A 22,900-nucleotide genomic window follows, 5' to 3' on the forward strand; every position below is an offset into this window, starting at 1 on the left:
GCATTCCTGTGTCCAATAACGGCACATTACACCAAAACAAAAGAAAAATAATACAATTCATGTATCACCTTTTGAAATGTAATGAAATGTGTAAATCACAAGTGTGCTCGTGGATTAATGTTTTGTTTAAAAATGAAGTTATGAAACCATGAAAATTTATAGTAAGGAGGAAGTGAAAGTAAGCAAGGCACATGGTAGTTTTGTTTCCTAAAATTCTGTTTCGTTTTTAGTCATTTTAGCAAGGTTAAAAATAAACATCTTATTATACTAGATGCAGCAGATAAAATCAGTGTTGCTCACTTTTCCCTATTCAACTTTATGACAATTTGGGGTTACATAATCCTTACATAATGTGAAATTTGCTGGAGGATTCAGCTAATGCATGGGATAGAAACGTTTTAAAAGATAATGTTTATTGTGCTATTACAGTTATTGGCAAAAAGTTTGTGTTCAATCAGACAATGCTCTTAAAAAAAGCCGTTTTTGGAAAAGAAGTGACTACAACCACATGCAGGGTTAAAAGTTACTTAATGTTTAATAATTAATATTGTCCGGTAAATATCAGCCCAAGAGCTGATATCAGGACAATGGTTGAAAGGGATGATTCGAGCACTGGTGATCGTTCAACAGCAAACTCTACACACACAATGAATAAATAATTCAGTGAATCCTGGTTCACTACAGATCTGAGTAAAACAACCAAAGTTCATCTTAAAGAATGCGTTTTGAGGTTAAATTATCTTAACTAATTCAGAACAACATTTGGTATGTTTTCTAACCCATTCAGATTGCAAATCTCGAGTTACACAAAACATTATTTGACAAAATAACATTTTAAAGAGTTAAACAACCAAAGTTCATCTTAAAGAACATGGAATGAGCTTAAATTAGTTTAACTAGTTCAGAACAACATTTGGTATGTGTTTCAACCCATTCACAATGTGAATCCTGAGATAAACAAAACGTTATTTGACAAAATAACATTATAAATAAAGATTTTCTCAGTAAAATCATTAACTTTAGGGACGCTAGATTTTATTAATGCAATTATACTTCCGGGAGGCTAGGGGTCGCTGTAGCGATCGGTTGCTAATCCTAAAGTTAAACAAAACGCCTTTAAATCAACAATAATATTCTATATTAATGCGGTAATACAGCTCATAGCACCATCGAACGATGGCGGAGCGAAACGAAGCAAACCTTATGCTTGAACGAGCCATAGTTGAATATCTGGAAACCGGGAGCTGTTAGCGTTTATGCTAGCGGGCTTTCGGCAATAACTTTAAAAAAAACGTAGGCTTTATTAGTCATAATAATTGGACCGAATAACATGAACAGTAATATCCCATCAATGTATGAAACCCTTGTGGAGATGTTATAACCATGAAAAACACTCGAATCATATTGGCAATGGCCTTAATTGGAGAAGCAAACGAGAGCTACCCTGTAAGCTCCATGTGTTTAAAATCAAAAGGGTTCGGTTCACTTTGGCCATTCAAGGGAGAGCAGTGGAAAGGGGAAAACTTTGGTCATTTCAGAAGCAGACATATGGCTCTGCGGCTATAAGCTAACCAAAACGTGGTCAAGGGGAGGCCAGTCCGAGATCCCGCAGCGGTCTCTGACCCGGTTGCAGTCAAGTCCCCGCCATGCTGCAGGCGATTTCAGCAGCATTTGCCCTCAGCTTGGGGATGTGGCTCCTGTGCCGGCTTTCAGCTCCGTCTGGAGCCCGCTGGGGATGCAAAACAAAGCTGGCATAGACGGATTCGTTCATTTCGGCATCTATTTTAAGCAGAAGTGAGAGACCTATCTTTGATTCAGCTGGCAGTTTCTCCAATGCCAGCAGGAACTGAGTTTCAGAGACGCTCATTTTTACTCAGCTTGTGGGTCTTCCGGGCCCCATGAGGCCCCACGGTGTCTGGTCAGCGTGGCTGGCTTCCCCAGCCACCCTGTCCTTCAGATGTCCCGGGCAGAAGAATGGGAGACTGAATGCCATGTGGCTTGCGGGGGGGAGGGTGGGGGACTCCAGGAATTGAAGTCACTGATAGTCTGTGGAAGCAAAACTTTTGTAGCACTGATGGAACCCTTCTGAGGTACGGTGGCCATTTCCATAACACCAAAAATGAGGACCCTTTTCAAGACTCAGCAAAGCTAGGATAAAAACCTAAACATAATATTAAACCTATAACATAGTAAGACTCTGTTGTACTCACCAAAGATGTGAAGGTCTACTTCTTATATTTGTGGCCTTTCCTGGCTGCTTCCAATAGTTTTTTATTTGAGTGAAAAGTCCGGTACATGTCTGTGCACTCCAGTGTGAAGTTGACCAAAATTTGTAGCTCTGCTTTGACACTTTCCACATCGAGACGATTTCTCTCATTTCTCCATGCTGAGGAAATCATTGAAAAGACGCACTTTGTATGTGCATTGCTGCATGGAATGGAGAAGATGTAGGCACTGACTTTTTTTTGGTTTACCAGTGGGACATCAGCTTTGGAAAACAGTTTCAGATATCGCTCCTCACTGTGGCAACCTTCCACTTCTGGGGAGCTGAGAATAGCTTCCACCATGCCATATTCCTCATACAGTCATACAGGAAAAGGAAGTACATCTCAGACACTTCAGTGCTGTCCTCTGCAAAGCACCTACACAAAATCTTAGGACATTCTTCATCACCCAGCCTCTGAAAATAGCTGGTCAGAGGCTTCCAACACATAGGCATTCGGTCGATGGACGGCAACAGAGACAGCCACCTTGTGATGACGTGCCGGAGCAGGTTGCACTCATCCACTTCCACAAACTCGCAAAACTCTTTCAGCCGCGCTGTTCTTCTGGCTGAGATGCTAAAAAGGCTGTATACTTTTAACACAAGATTTTCGATGTCTAGATCAAAGTTGCCAGCCGCATATCTTGTTATATTGTGCAAAATACAGTTGGCAGGAAGCACGTCACTTTGAGCTGCTTTCAGCTTTTGATAAACACTGTTGTGTTTTCCATAGTTCATACTGGCCTTGTCTGCTGTATATGCTGACATTTTTTCCAAATCCAGACCAGACATCTGGAGTTTTATCATTAGCTGGGTTGTTATAGCTTCCGATGTCTCATTACTGTCGCTGTAGAAATCGAGCAAAGCATGTTGCGCGCCAGCCTTAAAGTGGAAATATCTCAATAGGATGGGGAAACACTTGATCGTACCTTTGTTTGACGCATCAGTCGCATGGGGAATGCAGGTCTTTTTCTTTTATGTAGTCCAAATGCGCTTGGATGGAGTAAGGTGCCAGAACATTTTCACACAGAGCTTTAGCTTTTGTTTTTCCACAGGTTACCCCTTTGGCTATTAATGAGTCGTTGTAGATTTCTCCGTCAACTTTTACTCCACAGTCTACACTCAGGTATGATTGGAGATGTTTGACAGCGTGATACACTTTACAAAGTTCTGCAGCAGATATTTTGTCATCCTGCGGAGACGTGGCTTCATGGAAAAAGGAAAAAAGTGAAGAGGTTGCTCCTGTGCTTGTCTGTGCTAGCATGTCGATCAATGGCACCTTTACTGCTTACATCCACGTCACATCGACACAGCATACAATATGCATAAAAATCATCCTTCCTGCTTTTGGATAGAAATCCATAGTCTTTTATCCATTCAGGATTAAATGTTGTCTTCCGTTTAGGCATTTTTGCGGCCTGCAAGTGCGCTCGGTTCCCTTGGCCTACCAGCTGCTGAGCTGACGTCAGCCACGTACACATTGCTGATTTGATTACTGTTCAGTACCGTTGACCAATAAAATGTCTCATATTTATTTAACAATTTCATCCAATAATCTGCCACAATGGATTACGATGGAATTAATTGTTTATTTAAGTGTATATAATTTTTCGATTTGAACCTAAATATACATACTTTTCACGCATGGGCGTCCGTCTCAAAGCAATGACGGATGACGGACAGATCTTTTAAAAACCGGACTGTCCGTCTTAAAGCCGGACATATGGCCACCCTATGCTGTGGGGGTGGGTCCTTGGTGCCTGTAAAACTTAATCTTGCTTCCAATCCAATCTGATTTTATTCTTCTCATCATAGCTTTAACATAATGGCACAACACACGTAAGTTTATTTAGTTTCTAAATGCTGTCCATCTTAGGAATTTGTGTTTGTGACTGAAAAATCCGGTTGGTTGACGACCCCCGCCACTGTGACTGTGACTGTGACAGCGGTGGAGCGTTGGCAAACAGCTGCATCGCGTGTTGCATCATGTGTTGCAGGTATGCAGGAAGCTAGTTGTCCGCTGAGGTACCACGGTATAAAGCTGGATCCCAGCCTCATATTCCTGTGTCACGGAGCGGCAGGGATCTCACTTCCATAATCAGTCGCAGCAAACTCCCCCGCCGCGCTGCGGTATATGTGGCTTTGTATTTTGGCCCCTCAATGTTGAATCGCTCCAACAACCAGTTTGTCCGACAACCTGCAACACAAACACCTCAACAAGCCATAAAATCCTAATGGATTTGTAACGGAGCGTTGCAGCGAGAAGGGAGGCGTGGACGGAGGGGGAAAGTGGTGTGTGTGTGTGTGAGGTGATATGGTTGTAGCCAGTCAGAGTTAAGTCAGCTTGGTAGAGCTGCATATCATTACTGCACCCAACGATTTTACTAAGAAGGGACATTTGGCCTGACAAAACAACAACATGACATTATTGAAAGTCTTTGGATAATTTGCATATGCAGAAATATCAACTATGAAATGGTTTATACAGTGATGTCATGGGACCTTTAAAGTAAAAGTTAGAATTTCGAAAACAACATTTAATGGGTGTTGAATTTAACAATTAAAAATTACTTTATTTAGTCTGGACTGCATCTAGCATCAAAGTGAACAGGCCACATTGAATAGTAGGCTGTGTTGGTAGGACCTTCAGCCATATTTGTGTGTGTGTGTGTGCGTGTGTGTGTGTGTGTGTGTGTGTGTGTGTGTGTGGTTGGGGGGGTGTGGGGGGGCTGGGTGGGCATGCGTACATGTAACTGTGCTCGTGTTGTGGCTCTTACAGCACTACGCAAACCTGTCAAGATGAAAGGCTTTTGTGATGATGAATCATTTCAGCTTTAAGAAAAAACAGACAGGTTTCATAACTCCGACCACTGTCAAAAAGAATAGAAAACCGTTCCACCTGAATGTCAGAGCAAGATGCTGCCACCACAGTATTTTACTGCATGGAAATCTTTTGGTTAAGAGCAGTGTTGTTTTGTGCCAAACCATTTGCATATATATCCCAAAAGCATATGTTTGGTTTCTCATAACAGCATATTTCCAGACAAGGTTCTAACCGTCAAAGCTAAACCTTATCAGGGATGAATGTGGATAATGACTGGGAGTAGAAATGGTAGAAATGAGAGATGAGTGAGATAAAAGAGGCAAACATTGACCTGAGTTGGCCTTAACAACTAACTTGTATTTTCAACTATCTATAGTATTGTAGATAACAGTGTAGTAGAGGCTTTTATGTGATTTTGTTGAATTGTAGCAAAACCTACAATGGTCAAAACAGAGCTGAAAGCAAATGTGTACACTCATTTTTTCCACTCCAAATCATCCTCATAGACATTGACAGTGTTTCGGGGTTTTTTCTATAAAACCACAATAATATCTACCATAAATCATAACACCTACATTAAAATTGTCCCTGGCAGTACATCCCCATGTTTAAAGCAACACTAGAGGAATAAAAACTGTAATTTGTAGAGCCTCGCAGAAAGAACCCACAGCCGCCCTGTGGATTTCCTGTGAGACATTTTGTTCTGTATTGACTGCAAAAAACATTTTAACACTTTGTTTTAGCAAACACAAACCTGCTCTGAACAACTATAGTGACATGACAGCAAAACACAAAAGCCTCTCTCACTGAGTATGTTTTGACACGTTACAGCCACGATCAGTGAATAGGACTGGGATTTTATGTGACATATCAACACAAAATAGTTCATAATTGTGAAGTGGAAGGAAAATTATTCATGGTCTTTCAGTTTTATTTTAAAAATAAAAATTTGAATAATGTGGCATGCATTTGAAATCAGTATTGTATTATTCTAATAATCCTAAATAAAATTCCGGGCAGAAAATTACTTAATTGTGCCTAAGTGTTGACAGAGTCCACCCGAATGTAATTTTTTCTTATCTGTTCTGTGAAGTTTAGAGGTATGCTAGAGAATATTTGTGAATAATCGACATCCTAAAGACCAAGGAAGTTGTCAGAAAGGTTGGAAATAAAGTTATTCTGAAGTTAAAAGCAGGATTATGGAAAAACAAAACGTATGAATATATGGCTGTCCAAGAAATTCAAGAAATATGATTGGTCATAAAATTTAAGGGATTTTGACATTTTCACAGCAGTCCATGACAGACAAGGCATCAGAATAAAGAGTCTGAGGATTTTGCTGGAATTAGATGATATATTGCTGTCAAGTCTTCTCTCCATCCATTTCTTCTGCTTATCTGGAGTCGGGTCGCAGGGGTAAGAGCCTAAGCAGGGAGGCCCAGACTTCCCTCACCCCAGCCACTTGGGCCAGCTTCTCTGGGGGGAACCCCAAGGCGTTCCCCAGCCAGCCGAAAAAGTCCCTCCAGCGTGTTCTGGGTCTTCCTTCCGGGCCTCCTCCCGGTGGGACATGCCCGGAACAGCTCACCAGGGAGGCATCCTAACAAGATGCCCAAGCCCCCTCAACTGGCTCCTCAAAGTCTACTCTACAAAAGAAAAAAAAAAAAAACATACATGGGCTCATCCTACCAGACAAGGAAACAGCATAGAAAATATTAATAATTTTATGGCGGACCTCAAGGCTTCCATTTTATGTGTCTCGTGATGATGTCTGCGTAAAGTGCAGTGGTGGGCATAGCTAACCCAAAAAGTTACACCAGCTTCACAAGCTCGTAATTCTACAAATGGAAAATATTAACTTCCCGACTGTAAAACTAATAAATATGGAAATGATAAATAAGGAAATTTAGGGAAGCTGACGCTAGCCACTAACCAAAGGCTGTCATCTAGTCTGTCACACATCTTGAGACAAAAGATGCTGCAGGCAGGCACATGGCGCATGACGAACATGGACAGTGCTGCATGTTTGAGCAGATAGCTGTTTAGTTCAGGATAAATTACTTTAAAGTTATAAGTTTTACACGGCAGTGGAAGCAAATCCAGCACGAGCAGACTTAGAAATAACTTCTTCGCTAAAGCTGTAAGAGCCATCGCCCCCTACTGAGGAGACTAAGTCTGTACACATTACAACATCTCCACTGTGAATGAATAGTATTTGCACACTCTTAACCATCAGGAATGTTTCATTACACAGTTTTTATTGCACATTTCTGAATATAAAGGTTTAAGTATATTGCACAAGATTTACTGCAGGCTTTACATGTTACAATATCACATGTATACTTCTCTTGCACACTCTTAACTCATAACTATGTTATTGCACAGTTCTGCATATCGGGTTTAAGAACATTGCACAAGATTCCCCAAAAGCTTGAATGTATAATCAAAGAAGCTTCAAGTGACCGATTCATCCAACACAATGAATCATGTTTAGGTCGGGCGGACTTTCACAAGTGATTGCGAGTACTAGCAGACCACAGAGATCTGAAAAGAAAAACCTGTACATATTGTTCTCTATGTTATTATTGTTTGTCGTCTGTGTCCCAAGCCGGAGTATGTCCTCAAAAAAAAATCTCCATGGCTCGCGGTGACAATGAAAACCTTCTTGATTCAAAAATAATATTCTATTCAACCCTTTGTGCCCAGCAAGCAGCATCTAAAAATATGGTGCGAGTGTCGGCTTGACGCCAGTGTTGACAGTTCTTGTGTGAGAAACAAGCAACAAGCTCTATGAAAACGAACAAGCCCGAAACAAGTTCAACAGGCAGCCCACCACACTATAATAGAGAGGCCACTTGTAAATAGTATAAATTAAGTACTAAATAAAATTTGGAAAAGTCCGATTGAGCCACTCGCTACTTAAAAGCCCAGCGCCGAGTCTAATCTCCTTCCACTTCATGCTTTGTCGAAAACAAACCCAGAAAGCTCGGCTACCGCACTAATTAAATACAACCACCATCAGACTTCTGTCTGAATCATTCAAAACCACAAAACAACGTGCATGTGCATATAACATGCGTCTCTGTGTTGTAGAGCAATGGGAGCTGTCAATATTTAGACCACATCATAACAAGAACAAGAAAAGTGAGAAGAAAACAGCACAGCTGTTAACGATTTGTTTTTGTTGAGCCATGAGTGCTATTGCTGTAGAGAAGTCTGTGTGGATGTGTAGTGAGAGTCAGGGCAGTGACATTCTCAGCAGATGAAGATCTTGTGAACGTTGTTAGCGTACGTACAGGTATCAAAACCCAATATAACAGAAGCTAACCACTCTGCAAAAACTTTCTAAATTTTTTAGATAGAACGCCATTACCAGAACGTTAATACTAAAAGTGAGAATGCTAATGTGATGAGTGAAAAGTGAGCTCCTCAATTCTCTGCTTGCAGATTAGGAAGATTGTGCCCATCACAGGTGAAGTGTCATATAATATATGAGAGTCGGACACAGATAAAATTATGTTTTCCTCTATGCTGAAAGTGGTTGCAGACTGCAGTGTGTAGCATACCCTCCTCTCATTGGTCAGGCACCGGTTTGTTTACATGCACCAGTGTGAGCTATTTAGCAAGATCTCAGGAGCCATGATCAAGGTTAAGAATACTTTCATGGAACAATTAAAATTAAAGCAAGAGAAAAGGCAAAAATCCAGAATAATTCGCAAAAAACGAGGCCCAGCATGTCAGCGGAAGAACATCGCGGTGCTTAACAGCAGGTATAACAGAGGAACCAGCACAGAAACTACTGGAGCTTAAGTAGCAGGGAACACAGGTGGGTGTCATAGGGCCAAATGAGAAGATACAGGTGAAAAGGATGTGCTTAATTACAGTGGCAGACAGGGAGGAGATAAAGGGAAAGCTCTAACAATATATGAGTAAATTAACTGATAAGGCATGAAATAAAACTTAAAACACCTACAGATCTATTCCAAAAAAGTAAAAAAAGTAAAATAAATAAATAAAAAATACAGCCTACAACCTACAGATCTAGTTCCAGATGCCAAAAGCTGTTAGAGGGGGACACCAAAATACTTGCAATTCATCATCAGCAGTGAAAGCTGGTTCTACAAGATATGGACTCAGGGGGTGGTGAATGAAAATAGTAGAAAAAGACAATTATAATTATATAATTTTTTGTTCTACTTCACAATGATGTGTTGATCTATTACATAAAATCCCAAATAAAATATGTTAAATGCTTTGTAACTTAAGAAAATGTGAAAAAGTCTCAGGTGTTTGAATACATTGCCAGACATCCATATTTTTTTTATTTAATTACCTCAATGTTCTCCGCATAGTTAGTCCTATTCTAGTACTCGTACTTGTGGAGAGCAGCTCTTTCTTTGTTGTGTAACGTGGCTATCCCAAAAGAGTTAACATTTCTGATTTACTTGTTTTTTCTTCTTCGAGCATCCTGATAAATTCTGATGCACTACCACATTTAGTCTTTCTGCCACTGATGAGCCATATTGTAGAAAGCATTTTAGGACATTGTTAACTTACTCCATAGCTAAAAATAAAAGTATTCTTTAGATCTTGATGTGGGCATTAAAGCTATTATGGTAATATTTAAAAATTAAGAGGAATGAGGGGAAAAAAACCTGGTCTCAGATTAATGCGTTGGTGTAGTTTTTGAATATTTGCTTAAACTCCGTTGCTCGCATTTGATAACGGAAAATAAGGGGGTGTACATTATTTTGTATCTTCCTGTCTTCCATAGATATTTGACATGAGGTTTAACACATGAGAAATTGAAACTGTCCAAATGCCACAATTATCATCCTGTTAGCAGTCTTCTGCACAAAATACTGACATCAATAAATAAAATGGCTTCAGTGAGTGTTGGGGTCCTTTTTAGTTCCTCCAACTTATGTTTGTATCATTCCATATGGGACAAAAACATCTAAAAAAAATAAGGAAGTATCTTCTTTTAAAAAAAATCTATAATTAGACTGACAGGAGCTCTGCAGAAGACTCATTTACTGTAAAACTATCTTTGCATGAATCATTGTTGTTATTCTCTTATGTTGCTCATCCAGGTTCAGCTGAGGTGTTTCAGTACAGCTGTGTTTCATGGCTGGTTGTCCTTAAGTCAGTCCATTTAAGAAGATGTATTGGCTCTGTCCACACTTTTATCCATTAAATTGTCTTCCAACTTATAGCCTTCCTCCTTCATTGCTCGTCTTTTACACTGCCCTGCTGGAACTTGCTCCTTAGATTTAAATAATTCTTATTAGTTAATGTCCTAATTATAACTAGTTAAATCTTTTTATATCTTCACCAACACTAATACATTTTCAGTTTTGGGGATCCTAGACTATGACTTTAACAAGCAGGCTCTGTTAGGGTTCTTTAATTTAAGTTCTCAGCATGCAGTTATATAAGGGAGGATTGGTAAGGCTGGTTTACAAAAGGTTAGATTTAGAAGTTTAGTTTAAGTGTTACAAACCTGGCTTTGAGTTTGGTAGGTTTAACATGGTAGATTGTAATGAGAGCAACATGCACACAGTGGGATTTACATGTCACCCTAAATTATGTACCCTGGCCGCGACCAAAAAAGAACCACAACCGCAAAAGTGACACCATATTTCAGGTGCAGTACTCTGAATGCACAGCACTGCAAACATTGCACCAAACTGCTCTTCAGTCATCTGGAATTCGGTTTTGAGATGAATGCAGCCATGCATCACATGAAATATAAAACACATTTATTGCATGAAGCAATATAGTAGAAGCAGGTCTACGGTGAAGATGGCGAAAAGGGAACTTCACATCTGTCTTTTGCTTAAAGTCCCAGTATGACTAAACCTGCCCCTTGTTTTCAGTACTAGCAAAGAGTGGAAAATGTGTTCTTCTCTGCTTCTCTTGTTACTGCAGCTGGAGATGAAAGATGGTGCATGTAGGTCATATCCTCTTTGGTTGACAGATAGCTTGAATTGGAACACTTCCCCACAAAGAAGAAAAAGCAAAACAGGAAAATTTAAGAATGTCCGTCAGCCATGTCACAGCCCCGAGTCATGCTTTGAAACTTGAACAGCGGCAGAGTTTTGATATTTGTTAAAAGGACTCTTTCCATCTGTTGAACCCATGAGTTTGGGGAAATTCTGTCTGATTGAGGTGATTAATATTAATTCTACAGATAGGGAAGCATTAAAAAACCCTTCAAAAAACCTAAAATAAATTAAGTCTTGTTTTTTAAAAAAATTTTATATAGGTCTTATGTCTGTAGCAGGAAATTCATCATACTTAACAGAATTAAAGATTGAAAACATCAGCCTGTGAGATAAATCTGTATAATGTGCTTCACTTAGTGAATTGAGTTACTAAAATCAAATACCTTTTCAATAATACTCTAATTTACTGGAAATGACTGAATATGTAGCAAATGTCAAAAGGCCACTTGAACTATTTTTGACTGCAACCACAAACTTTTGATGTATTTTCGTTCTGAGACGCTCTAAAATAAAATGTGACGTCGAAAGGAGATGAATAATGGGTTTCACTTTTTTTCACATTTGAATCTTAAAAGTTTGCGATGCATGTGCATTGCGTTGTCTTTAAGCTGATAACCCTAAACAAAGTCTAATGTAACCAATCACCTTCAAAGTCACCTCATTAGAATCCACCTATATGTGCAATTTAATCTCAGTATAAATTCAGTTGTTTTGTGAAGACCTCAGAGAATATTGGTGGAGGCAGCATCGTCATACTGGGGGGAGGCTTTTCTTCTGCAGGTAACAGAAGAGTTAGATGGAGAGCCTCTTTACTCAGATGATCCACTTCCAGTATGACTGTGCCTTAGCTGTGTCACAAAGAGGAATTGGCCAGAATTTCACTTTCTAGATGTGCAAAACATGTACAGACATACTCCAAATGTTTTGAAGCCAGAATTGCAGAGAAATGTGGGTCAGCAAAGTATCATTTCGGGGGTGCTGATAACGGGGCCGGGAAGAGGGGGGAGGGGTGGAATAGAAAGGCACACCACGCTTTTGGATTTTTATTTCTATAAATAAAAATGTAAAAATATGTTTTCTTTTCTTTTTACTTCATGATGATGTATTACTTTGTGTTTTTCTATTCCATTAGATTGCAGTATGATACACTGAAGGACCTGGGTGCACCTGCTGCGGCCTGCTGGTTTCTGCAGTCTCAGCTAGGCTGAGGGGTCCCCCGGTCCTTGGCACTGACTGCGCTCGCCTGGCCTGGGTGCTCCCATGCTTTTCCCACCTGGGGGTTTCCACCCTGGTGGGGTTCCTCTCTATAATAACCAGGGAGCTCTTGTGCCATTATCTCCTTTGTGGAGATAATGGCACAGAGCTGGGGCCGGTTGGGGAGCCGGTTCCAGGGGACTGCCAAGGCGGCAGCATAAATCTCCTATTCATGCTGCAGCCTTATTTGGCACATCTGCTCCCACCTAAAAATATGCAAGACAACAATAGGATCTTTGGGTGTGGTCTTATTTAACTTGCTGTTATGAAGGGAGTACCTGGCAGTAGCCCTGCTTTCTTTGTTCGGACACATCCTGCATGTCAGTTTTAATGCATTTGAGACACATAAGCCTTGTGGTGGTGGGTTGGTCACAGCCTTCTTTTGCTCCTGCCTCTGCGCCTGTACTGGCTTAGCACGGACAATTTATGTGGGTAAAACCTTGGGGGGCTCTGACAGTGGGACCCACCCTCCTGGGTTGCAAATGTTTGGCACTTGGCTGTTTATTTCTCTTTGGTGCTGGACAGTTCTGCCATGGGGGATTGTGCAGGCCCCTGACGGGCAGAATGGCAGGGTTTGGTACCCTGTATATCTCCGTGTGCCTTTTTCGGCCTGGGAGCTGCTGCGCCTGTGTTTCATTACACCCACGTCTGGTGTATGGAGCCTCTGTGGGGGGGTGCCTGGTGTTTGCCTGACTAGGCTTCAGCCTCCGGAAGCCAAGGCTACCTGCCCCTTGCTGCTCTTGGGCTGTGAGTGCTACACTCCTCATCATTGTAATGTATATATATATATATATATATATATATACATGTGTGTGTGTGTGTGTGTGTATGTATATTTCCTGTGGACAAACTAACACACACACCCACTCTACACAAACACACACCCATACAAATAACCCAAAAGGTTGAAGGTTACAAACACAGAATCAGATTTTATTAATGCAACCTGCATAGAAAATTTACATTTGGCAGGTTATAATTCTCCTTTTTTTGGCCATTTATTTCAGAACAGTGTGTAAATCTGACTAGTGTTAACAATTAAAATCAAACTCAAGCATGTAACAGATTTCCAGGAGAAGGATTTAACATCTCTTGCCACTACACAGTCCATAACGTGTTAGATCTTTTTATAATATACTGAGCAGTTTTGGTTCCTGTTTACTTGGTCATAAAGATCTTTAGAAACAGAAGGACACACATCGACCATTGTATGTATTAAGGTGTGAGGATGTCCTATAACATTTCTGCAATTTAAACCGGCTTCTCGCAGTATGGAATAGTTGGTGGCGCCATCTGCTGGTTATAGTGGGGTCAAAATAAGAGAGACTCCTAAGTTTCACAAAGGGGTCTGATTTACAAATGTGTACAAAATGTTTGCGGAAGTTATGGTAGTTCTAAATAGGTTTCCCATTGCACATAAAAACACACACACCACAAAGTTAACTGATATTTGCATTTTACCCCCACATTTTCTCTATTAATCATCCAAATATGACAGCACTCACATTGAAGAAGCCTCCGACATTTACAAATATCAACTACATTGCATGAATGTAGCATGTGGACGGATACATCCCAGCACAAAATGAGCTTGGGTTTACACAGGCTCCTAATAGATCTAAACATACTTGTACTTCATGAGCAAAGTTTGCTTGATGTGTATATGTGATGTACAGCGCACACATGCAACTGTCTTACGTTGCACACTTAGGAGTCTATTTTTGTGATGCTATATCTAAATCCAAGAAAATCGTACTTCCACCTTTTGTGGGTTTTACTACAAACATTTTTTATTTTATTTTTTGCCATTTGAACCACCTTAGGATGTGTAAAAGGAAATAATATAGAATAGAATCTGTCTGTCTGTCTGTCTGTCTGTCTGTCTGTCTGTCTGTCTGTCTGTCTGTCTGTCTTCTCTATGCAAATGCACCATTCACCCCATTGGCATTTAAAATTAGTTGATTGACAGTTTGCCTAATTTTAGTTACGGAACATACCTACAACTTCAAATAAGTACTATTTTTTTTCATTGTGAGGCTCTCTCTCACAATGTATATATATATATATATATATATATATATATATATATATATATATATATATATATATATATATATATATATACATATATATGTATATATGTACATATATATATATACATATATATGTATCAGATGACAATGTGGACCACAAGGTAGACTTGAAAGATGGGCGAGCAGTTTCAGAACAAGTGAAAATATGGTAGCTGTTAATATTTTGTTCAAATAAAATCATCCACCCCTGTGGACACCTCACCCCTATTTAACAGATGTCCCGGCAGCATAATTTCCAGTTGTGTATTCTGCAGCTCCATTTTTAGGTACTCTTTTTTTGATTACACGTGTTTCTGTTTTCTTGTAAGTACAGCTGTACACTCTTAAGGACCAAACCTCTGTAAGTGTCTGTGTCTGTTCCTTCTCTGTGGCAGTAGACAAGGTGTCTTCATCATCATCATCATCCTATAATGAAAGATACAAAATTGAGTTTACTTTAATCCATTATAAAACCACCTGTGAGATATTAAGACTACAACTGCATGCAGGAGTTTTGGGGCAGAAGGCTCCACAAGAGTCAGTAGACCATCCCCAACTAAAGTGAAAGACTGTTAAATTACACATTTATTTCCGTGGTTTTTGAGTTTTTTTGCTCCCCCCAACACTGTTAAGGCCACTTGACATTTCAGTTGTCATAATAAAAACCACAATTGGCAGAGGCAGATGGCAGGCCACACACACCGGTGCAATCTTGAGTCCTCACAGCGCATTTGACAGATTTGTAACATTGTTTTGAAGATAAACATTTGAGCTTACCATAACAAGTATGATGATTTTTGTATTTGCTGCAACTTTGCTGTCTACTGGCTTTTAGGCTACTCATAGAAACAGCTTTCTTTGTTTGCATGAACAGAAATGAGTAAAACTGCAACATGTTTTGGGGGGAAATGACAGGAGGTTAATGCATTTGTGTGTTTACTTTTCAACAACCTGAAAGGTGTACAGAATGTGTGCATATTTTCTCATTTTTCTTTTTTGATTTTATATAGAAGATGAAAGCATTTTCAATACTTGTCTTTGAATTACACATGTATGATTCAATGCAATAATAAAACTATTTAATAGGAAACAAATCATTCAAATTATTTTTTTTCTTACCTAACACCTGTCAGCCTTCATTACCTGTGGCTCCCTAAGCAATTAAGTTAAATAGCCCTGGTCTAAAGATACACTCATTTGAATTTGTTCTGGCAAAATGGAAGATTATATCTCAAAACTAAAGGATCTTTATGTACTAAACATGGAATTCATATAAACATAAGGAATCATATAGAATTTTCAAATTTAATAAAAAAAAGAGAGATCCACCTACCGCCAAAAATAAAAAATTTAAAAGATCCAATTTTACCATATTTTAAGTATCATTTTGTTTTACTTGCTATCATATTGTTGAACATTATCAAATTTATTATATAGTATGAATAAAACCTTTTAAAAACTGAGGTCAAAATGTAAATATGAGATTTTTTTTGTGGGTTCACATATTTGTACATCCGACTCCAGAGGTGTCAGTCACCACACATCACCCACATCATGGTGCTGCCTGTGACACCAGATCCACCGCTGCATGAACGCAAATACACATTTTTGATAACACATATCTGTCTGAATATACACATATTCATACACATACACATATCTTTTATACACAATCATACACATATTGCGTTATATATTTGAATTGAGAAAGCTTTCTGGATGGGAAGCGAAATGTCTTCAAACTCTGGGGGAAAAAAGTCCAGTTGTTTTTTTGTTTTTTTTACTTTTTTTGGAATTATCATGACCTGGATGACTGAGAATCTTTACCAGCAATCATACATGTATCATTCCTATGCAGTTTTATTCCCAGAGGTGGGCTGTTATGTCTTTAATTGGCTTTTTTGCTTAAATGAAGACCCATCTCAGACCTCCAGAACCACTAGGGGGCAGTGTTGTAAGAACAAACCCATGGATTTAGTTTTTTGACAGTCATGAAAACGCGGAAATAGACTTTGTGAAAGGTAAGAAAGTTGGTTCGTGTTAGAACATTAGTTGTATTTTTTCAATTTCTCTCTGTAATACTCGTTTTATTTTATTTTTTTTACAGAGGCGTGAGGTTGTTAGGCGTCATTTAGAGACAGCGGAGTGTGTCTGCGTGTCTTTTCTAACATCGAAAGCAGACTTAAAACTGAGACTCATGGCTGAGAACATGGAAGAGGACTCCCTCCCTCTCCGGGAGGACCTGACCTGCCCTGTATGTCAGGGGATCTTCAGGGACCCCGTCCTGCTGCCTTGTTCCCACAGCTTCTGTCGGGAATGTGAGCAGAGCAACTGGAAGTTCAGCAAGAACTGCCCTCTCTGCAGGGAGTCTTACGAGCAGAACCGGGTTGTCGGTAACCTGGCCCTCAAAAACACCTCGGAGAGCTTCCTCCGGCAGCTCAACCTGCTGACTGTCCAGAACCAGCCCAACGCCGAGCTCTGCAACCTGCACCTAAAGCCGCTGGATCTGTACTGCGAGAAGGACGAGGAGCCTGTCTGCGTGGACTGCGTCTCCCAGCACAGCATGCATAGGCTGTGGTCGGTGAGAGACGGCACAGCCATTTGCAAGGTAAAGCCACTCTTTAGGTTTGGATTGTCTTCTTTATTAAAGAGCAGGTCACATGGGTTCCAGGTCCGTGGATACATTACTGGAATATTTAGATTAATAATAAATGGAGATTTAAAAAGTGCCAATGGAGCAAAACTCTTGTTTGCATTTTTCTAAAGCCTCCCACTGTCCCCTTTTCTACGCCATCTAGAAAAGTTTATTATTTATTCTAGTTCCTTTCATATCTGACTGGCCAATAAGGATGGAAAACGAACATTGAACGCTCCAGACTCACACCTGATTATGCTGAGGGTCACAGATGAAGCCACAGATGAGAGAGAGAAAACAAAAAACAGGCAAATATTGCAACTGATATTATCGTCTCAACATTTACCAACAGGATCGCCATCACAGGGTTCATGAGGCTTCGCTTACACTGTAGTGATTTCGTTTTATTACTATAGACCAGAGGTCTATAGAGGTCACCAACATGGTGCCTGAGGGCACCAGGTAGCTCCTGAAGACCACATGTGGTGCCCACAAGCCTGTTCTTAAAAAAAAAAAAAAAAAAAAAAAAGCACAATCCACCAGTGAACTACATCTAAAACTTTGTTTTATTCCTTTACTCTTCCTGTTTATTCACACTTGCACTTATATAGATTTTAAAATGACGATGTATAACAAAGCATGTACAATGTGTTTATTTTAGCTAAAGTTAAGGTGAACTCTGACTTGTTCAAAGGTCAGTACTGGTAGTCCATAATGAAGTAGCTCTCGCTTTATATGGTGTGTGTAAGTATGGTGCTTTAATATAATACGACAATAGCTCCCACTCCTTTAAACAACATATCTGCATGAATTAAAATTTTTCTTTTGTTTCTCTATTTTTGTATCATTAGTTTCCTATTTGTATTTTAAGTCACTCAGGTCTAATTTAAACTTTATCAGTCTGCCTGCAGTGTTTTTTCTTAAGGTAAACACAACATTTATTCCTTTTCTAAATGTCTGCTGTTCTCATGCTTTTGCAGAAGGAGCTTGGCTTCAAAGTCCAGATTTTTGAAAAGAAGGTGAGCTCATACAAAAAGCTCACCAAGAAGATAAGCAATACAGTGGAGTACATTAAGGTAAGGTTACTGTCATTTCTCAGGGGGCTCATGTTGCATTTCATGGGTCTAATTTTTGGACAAGGATTAATGAGGCTTAGAGAAAGAGGATTTCATAACATGGGAAATAGACTGCAGGCTGATTGAAATCGGGTGATTTGTTATGTGTCTGTGCCGTTTTAATTTGTCTTTCCAACTGAACACAGCATCAGGCAGGAGAAACGGAGCAAAAAATCAAGGCAGAGTTTGAGAGGCTCCACCAGTGGCTTTACCAGGAAGAAACCAAGCGACTGGAAGCTCTGTCGCACGACGAGAAGGACAAGATCGACTACATGCATAGGGTCATTGAGATGACTAACAGTGACATCGCTACTATAACGGAGTATATTGAGACCTTAAAGAAGGAGATGGGCAACGAGGATCTGCTGCTCCTGAAGGTAAGGGAGGGCCGCACTCCCCAACTTGTCTGACGTTGAGTTTGTCCTGTAAAACCTGCTCCAAGGCTAATTACCAACACAAACTCTCTATCCCATCTTCTTTTTGTTGCAGAATTTCCAAAAAGTCAAGAGAGAGTAAGTCATTGCTCAGTGAATGTGAATGTCTGTACAGTAATATCAGCATGTAAACACAAATTAACTTGAGCGATCGTGATTGTGTTTCTTTGACTTGTCTTTGTTTCTGTTCTAGAACCGAGTGGATTGAACCCGAGCAAGGCTTTCCATATGATGCCCTAATAAATGTGGGCAAACACGTTGGTTCTCTGGGCTACAAGATCTGGAAGGACATGAAGGCTCATGTCAAATATTGTAAGTATATCAACATATCATGGAAGTAAAAAAAACATAACTGACCCAAAGGTCCCTGGTGCAAAACGCATGTTTTCTCCATTGTTGCTTCGAAGACCAGAGATTTAAAGAGAATTTGGTCACGGACCAGAATCAAATGGTTTCCAGCACCCTTATTGAGTGAAGCGTCAAACCTAAATTTTAAACACCTTGTGAAATTATGGGGATGCAAGAAGTTTTTTTTCCGTCTTCTGCATATCTCTGTAAAAGAGCAAGAGAAAGCAAGCCTTAATGCAGATAACAGGAAGGCTGAACTGTTCAGGTTATAAGTAGATAAGAGCTATACATTAACTGATGTGCTGAGCTTTCTCATTTTCCTCCTTTACTTTATTTATGGTTAACCTCGTATACCCGGCCAACAACGGGCCACAAGTCTCTTCCACAGTGAGTTTATGGGTTGAAACTCTGTTGACCAGATGTATCGATTTGACCACATTTTTCATTCCTGTCTCTGTGTCCCACACATTAAAACAATATCTCACATTTGACTGGGACAAATTCTGAAAAGTCTAAAAAAAAAATTCAACAGGCGCTTTTCTGAAATGTAAAAGGAAGCAGAGCTGCTGCCATCGTCAATGAGAGCTGCGTAGGCTGTAAATTAAAACATGCAGCTTCGCATCTTAAAAATGCTCGTAAGAATAAAACGAAAAGGATTTTGATGCCGTTAGATATCACATGAAGCTACAGGCTGTGTACAGGATATTAAGGAAGCTACAGCAAAGAGAAGAAAAATGCTGCTAAGAAAGTTTTTTTTTTTGGGGAAGTTTGTCAAGACACGCGGAGGAAAGCTCGTGAAGCGACACTAGAAGTGAGTGGCACAGGAAACGCACATTTAAAAAAGCCTCATGCCGATCTATGAGCTCATCTTTACTCAAACCCAAATATTTCTGCAACAGAGAAGGCAACAGCAGCCGTGATTAACTTAAACAATATTCAACTTTATGCAAAAGTCTGAAAAAGGTTAATAATGCTTTTTGTAAACCCGTGATAATTCATTGTTGTGCACTACCAGGCAAAGCAGAAATTAACTAGTATAATGTGTAATCTGTGTTAAATTACCATGTAGGATGTCATCACGGTTTTGGTAATGTGTCCTGCATCGTCCCTCATAAGCATCCTGTTGTCCCACATTTGGCTTTTTTAAATTTGGTCACCATAGATGGAACGAAAAACCTTTTGCGTGTCACCGCTCTAGGGAATGCCCGCAGTCTGCCGCTCATCGTTAATATAAGTAACAAAAGTTAGTTAAATATCTAATCAAATATATATTTAATGCTGTTTGTTTATATCTTCCTATGCTTTTAAAGCAAAATTAGTTTTGGCCAAAGTCCGTCTCAGCAGATCTAAGCTCGACATAAACCCGAGATCCAAAGTTGGCAACACAACTCTGATCTACGCGCTTGTTTAAAGCTTTACTTTCTTAAAAGGCTGTTTTGCGTAATCTCTCAGAAGGTTGGATTATATGTTGTTTGTGGTCCGTGCAGACCCAGTGGTGCTCGACCCGGCCACAGCCTCTCCATGGCTCGAGTTGAGCCCCGACCTCACCAGCATGAAGGAGAGCCCGGAGCGGCTGGTGGTGCCCGACAACCGAGAGCGTTTTGATCCCATCGTCTTCGTCATGGGGGCGGAGGGATACAAAACTGGCAAATACAAATGGGACGTCACCGTCGGCGACAACCCCAAGTGGGTCCTGGGAGTGTGCAGAGGAGACGTGGCCCGGAAGAAGAAGTTCACCGTGTCGCCGAGTCGCGGCGTGTGGGCTATAGGGCTGAGTAAAGGGGTGTACACCGCCCACAGTGACGAGCGTGCCGATCTAAACGTGACGCACGTCCTTGAAAAAATACGCATCAAGCTAAATATGGATAAGGGAGAGGTGTCGTTTTGGGACGGGGGGAGGGAAAAGCATTTGATCACCTTTACGCACAACTTTGATACAAGAATTTTCCCTATTTTCGGCCCTGGCCTCCATTCTACTCCCATGGTTCTGGCTCCTGGAAAAATAGCTGTTCACACATCGTAAATGATCCTCCCAAATATTACAGAAAGGTTGATGTTAACCAGTTATGCATGATTTGAATCGCTGAGGGAAAAAAAATGCTTTTATTGCAAAGTGATGTTTGAAACCCTATACCAAACGAGATCGGCTTTAGGCCTAATATTTTGTGGAGGAGAATAAGAAAAACCAAAAATATGATGAATTTTAATTTACAGTTGCTGCAAGAAGTGCTTTAAATTGTGTTAGACATCTTTCAAGTCCATTTAGCTCTATAAAACATAACAGCATTAGAGTTTTCTTGATTTCTTGTTTCAGAATTATTTTTAGAAATGATTTGTGCTCACAGTAAGACTTTGGCTGTTTTGGGATCAGTGTTATGAATGAGAAGCAGTTTTTTTTTTTATACCTGTGTGCCTTTTGTTAAAGCAACTGAGTCTACTGCAAAAAGAGAATTGTGTTGGATTATTGGAAGTTTCAGAAGAGGAGCAAATTGCCCTGTTAATTCTGATCATAGCACAGCAAATTATTTGCTCTAAATATCTGTTAAAATTGTTTGTTTCTTTACTTTTTTTACTTGTCTTGGTGGGCTAATAGTTAGAGCAGGGCGCAGACTTTTAGCCCCGGAATGCCCCCACACACACACTTTTCTTTTCTAAATGTTGGTGTTAAGTCTGTGGTAGCTGTCCTTCACTTTATTTCCAAACTGACGACAATGTAGACTTTACTTAAAGTTGTGTGAACTGAACCAAGGCACTTGTCCAAACGTCAATAAAATTGGTTGCAGTCACTACACCCATTGTGATGTTATATTTCTGGAGATGCTCCTGAAACATGAGTTTTGTTTCATAAGTATTAGAAAAACACAGATATGATTATAGATTATCAAATTCTTCATAGTCTTTTATGCAGTGCGTTCCGAAAACAGCGTGTTACATGTTTTAATTGGATTATTTTCAGATGGATTTGTTTTCATTTCATTCCCTTAAACTGTAAATATAAGCTGTACCTCACAATTCTCGATGCCCTTTTGTGGACATGACTTTTTTTTTTTTTTTACAAACTGCTATGTCTCTAAGGCTTTCACTGTTGATTTTTTATTTATTTTTTTAACTTTGATGAATCAAAGATATCCATTCATTCATCATCTATACTGGATTATCCATGCTGGTGCCTATGCAGCGGACTAGAGGTGGGAGTAAACCCTGGACACGTCTTTCTCAGGGGGACGCAGCTCAAACAACAATGTACGAACAGACTACCTAAGAGCATTTTCAGAACGGCTGAATAATCAACGCGTGATTATCTTTAGACTGCGGGAGGAAGCTGGAGTCCCTGGAGAGAACCCATGCATGCACAGAATGTTCCGCTTGACAAAAAGTTATGCCTTGCAAGAAGTACTCCCATAAAGTGTCCTTTTGTTGGCGCAACAAACTACAGTATCTTGGGATTTTATGTGACAGACCAACACAAAGCAGTAAATGATTCTGGAAAGGAAGGAAAATGTTTTTTTGACATTTGTTCTACAAATACGAATTTGCAAAATGTGGCTGTTTGGTATCCAGTTTGTAGAGACACCTTTCGCCGCAATTACAGGTGCAAGTCTTCAGAGATATGTCTCTAACCAGCTTTGCACATCTGGAGACTGCATTTTGAAGAGTCTTTGCAAAAACTGATGCATATGTTGTGGCGTTTCTAAGGCTTATAACATATTCTCAATTTGCTTTAGGTCTAAACTTAGACCTGCCAATTCGTTCTTTTTCTTTTTTTATAAAATTTTCTAAAGGTGAGTCATGTAGAGTTACTCGGAAACTTTAGTTCAGACTGTTTAACATATAAATTATTACAATGATGTAAAGACGTTTATGGGTGTTAGTTACATGATGTATAAAAATAAAAAGAACTACTGTATTTTTCGGCCAATAAACCATGTAGGTTTAAGGTCATTACTGCT

At 39.8% G+C, this 22,900-nt stretch overlaps 1 protein-coding gene across 1 annotated transcript; it reads left to right on the plus strand.

Moving 5' to 3' along the window:
- Nucleotides 1–16,350: 16,350 nt before the first annotated feature.
- On the plus strand, nt 16,351–21,741 carry trim35-28 (tripartite motif containing 35-28). Its single transcript, XM_036135203.1, has 7 exons — nt 16,351–16,439; nt 16,526–17,026; nt 18,034–18,129; nt 18,315–18,545; nt 18,658–18,680; nt 18,796–18,914; nt 20,438–21,741. The coding sequence occupies exons 2-7, from the start codon at nt 16,616–16,618 to the stop codon at nt 20,971–20,973; spliced, it is 1,416 nt and encodes a 471-aa protein (XP_035991096.1). The 5' UTR covers nt 16,351–16,439; nt 16,526–16,615; the 3' UTR covers nt 20,974–21,741.
- Nucleotides 21,742–22,900: the final 1,159 nt, after the last annotated feature.

Source organism: Fundulus heteroclitus, chromosome 3 (assembly GCF_011125445.2).
Source record: "Fundulus heteroclitus isolate FHET01 chromosome 3, MU-UCD_Fhet_4.1, whole genome shotgun sequence".
Classification (NCBI taxonomy): Eukaryota; Metazoa; Chordata; class Actinopteri; order Cyprinodontiformes; family Fundulidae; genus Fundulus; species Fundulus heteroclitus.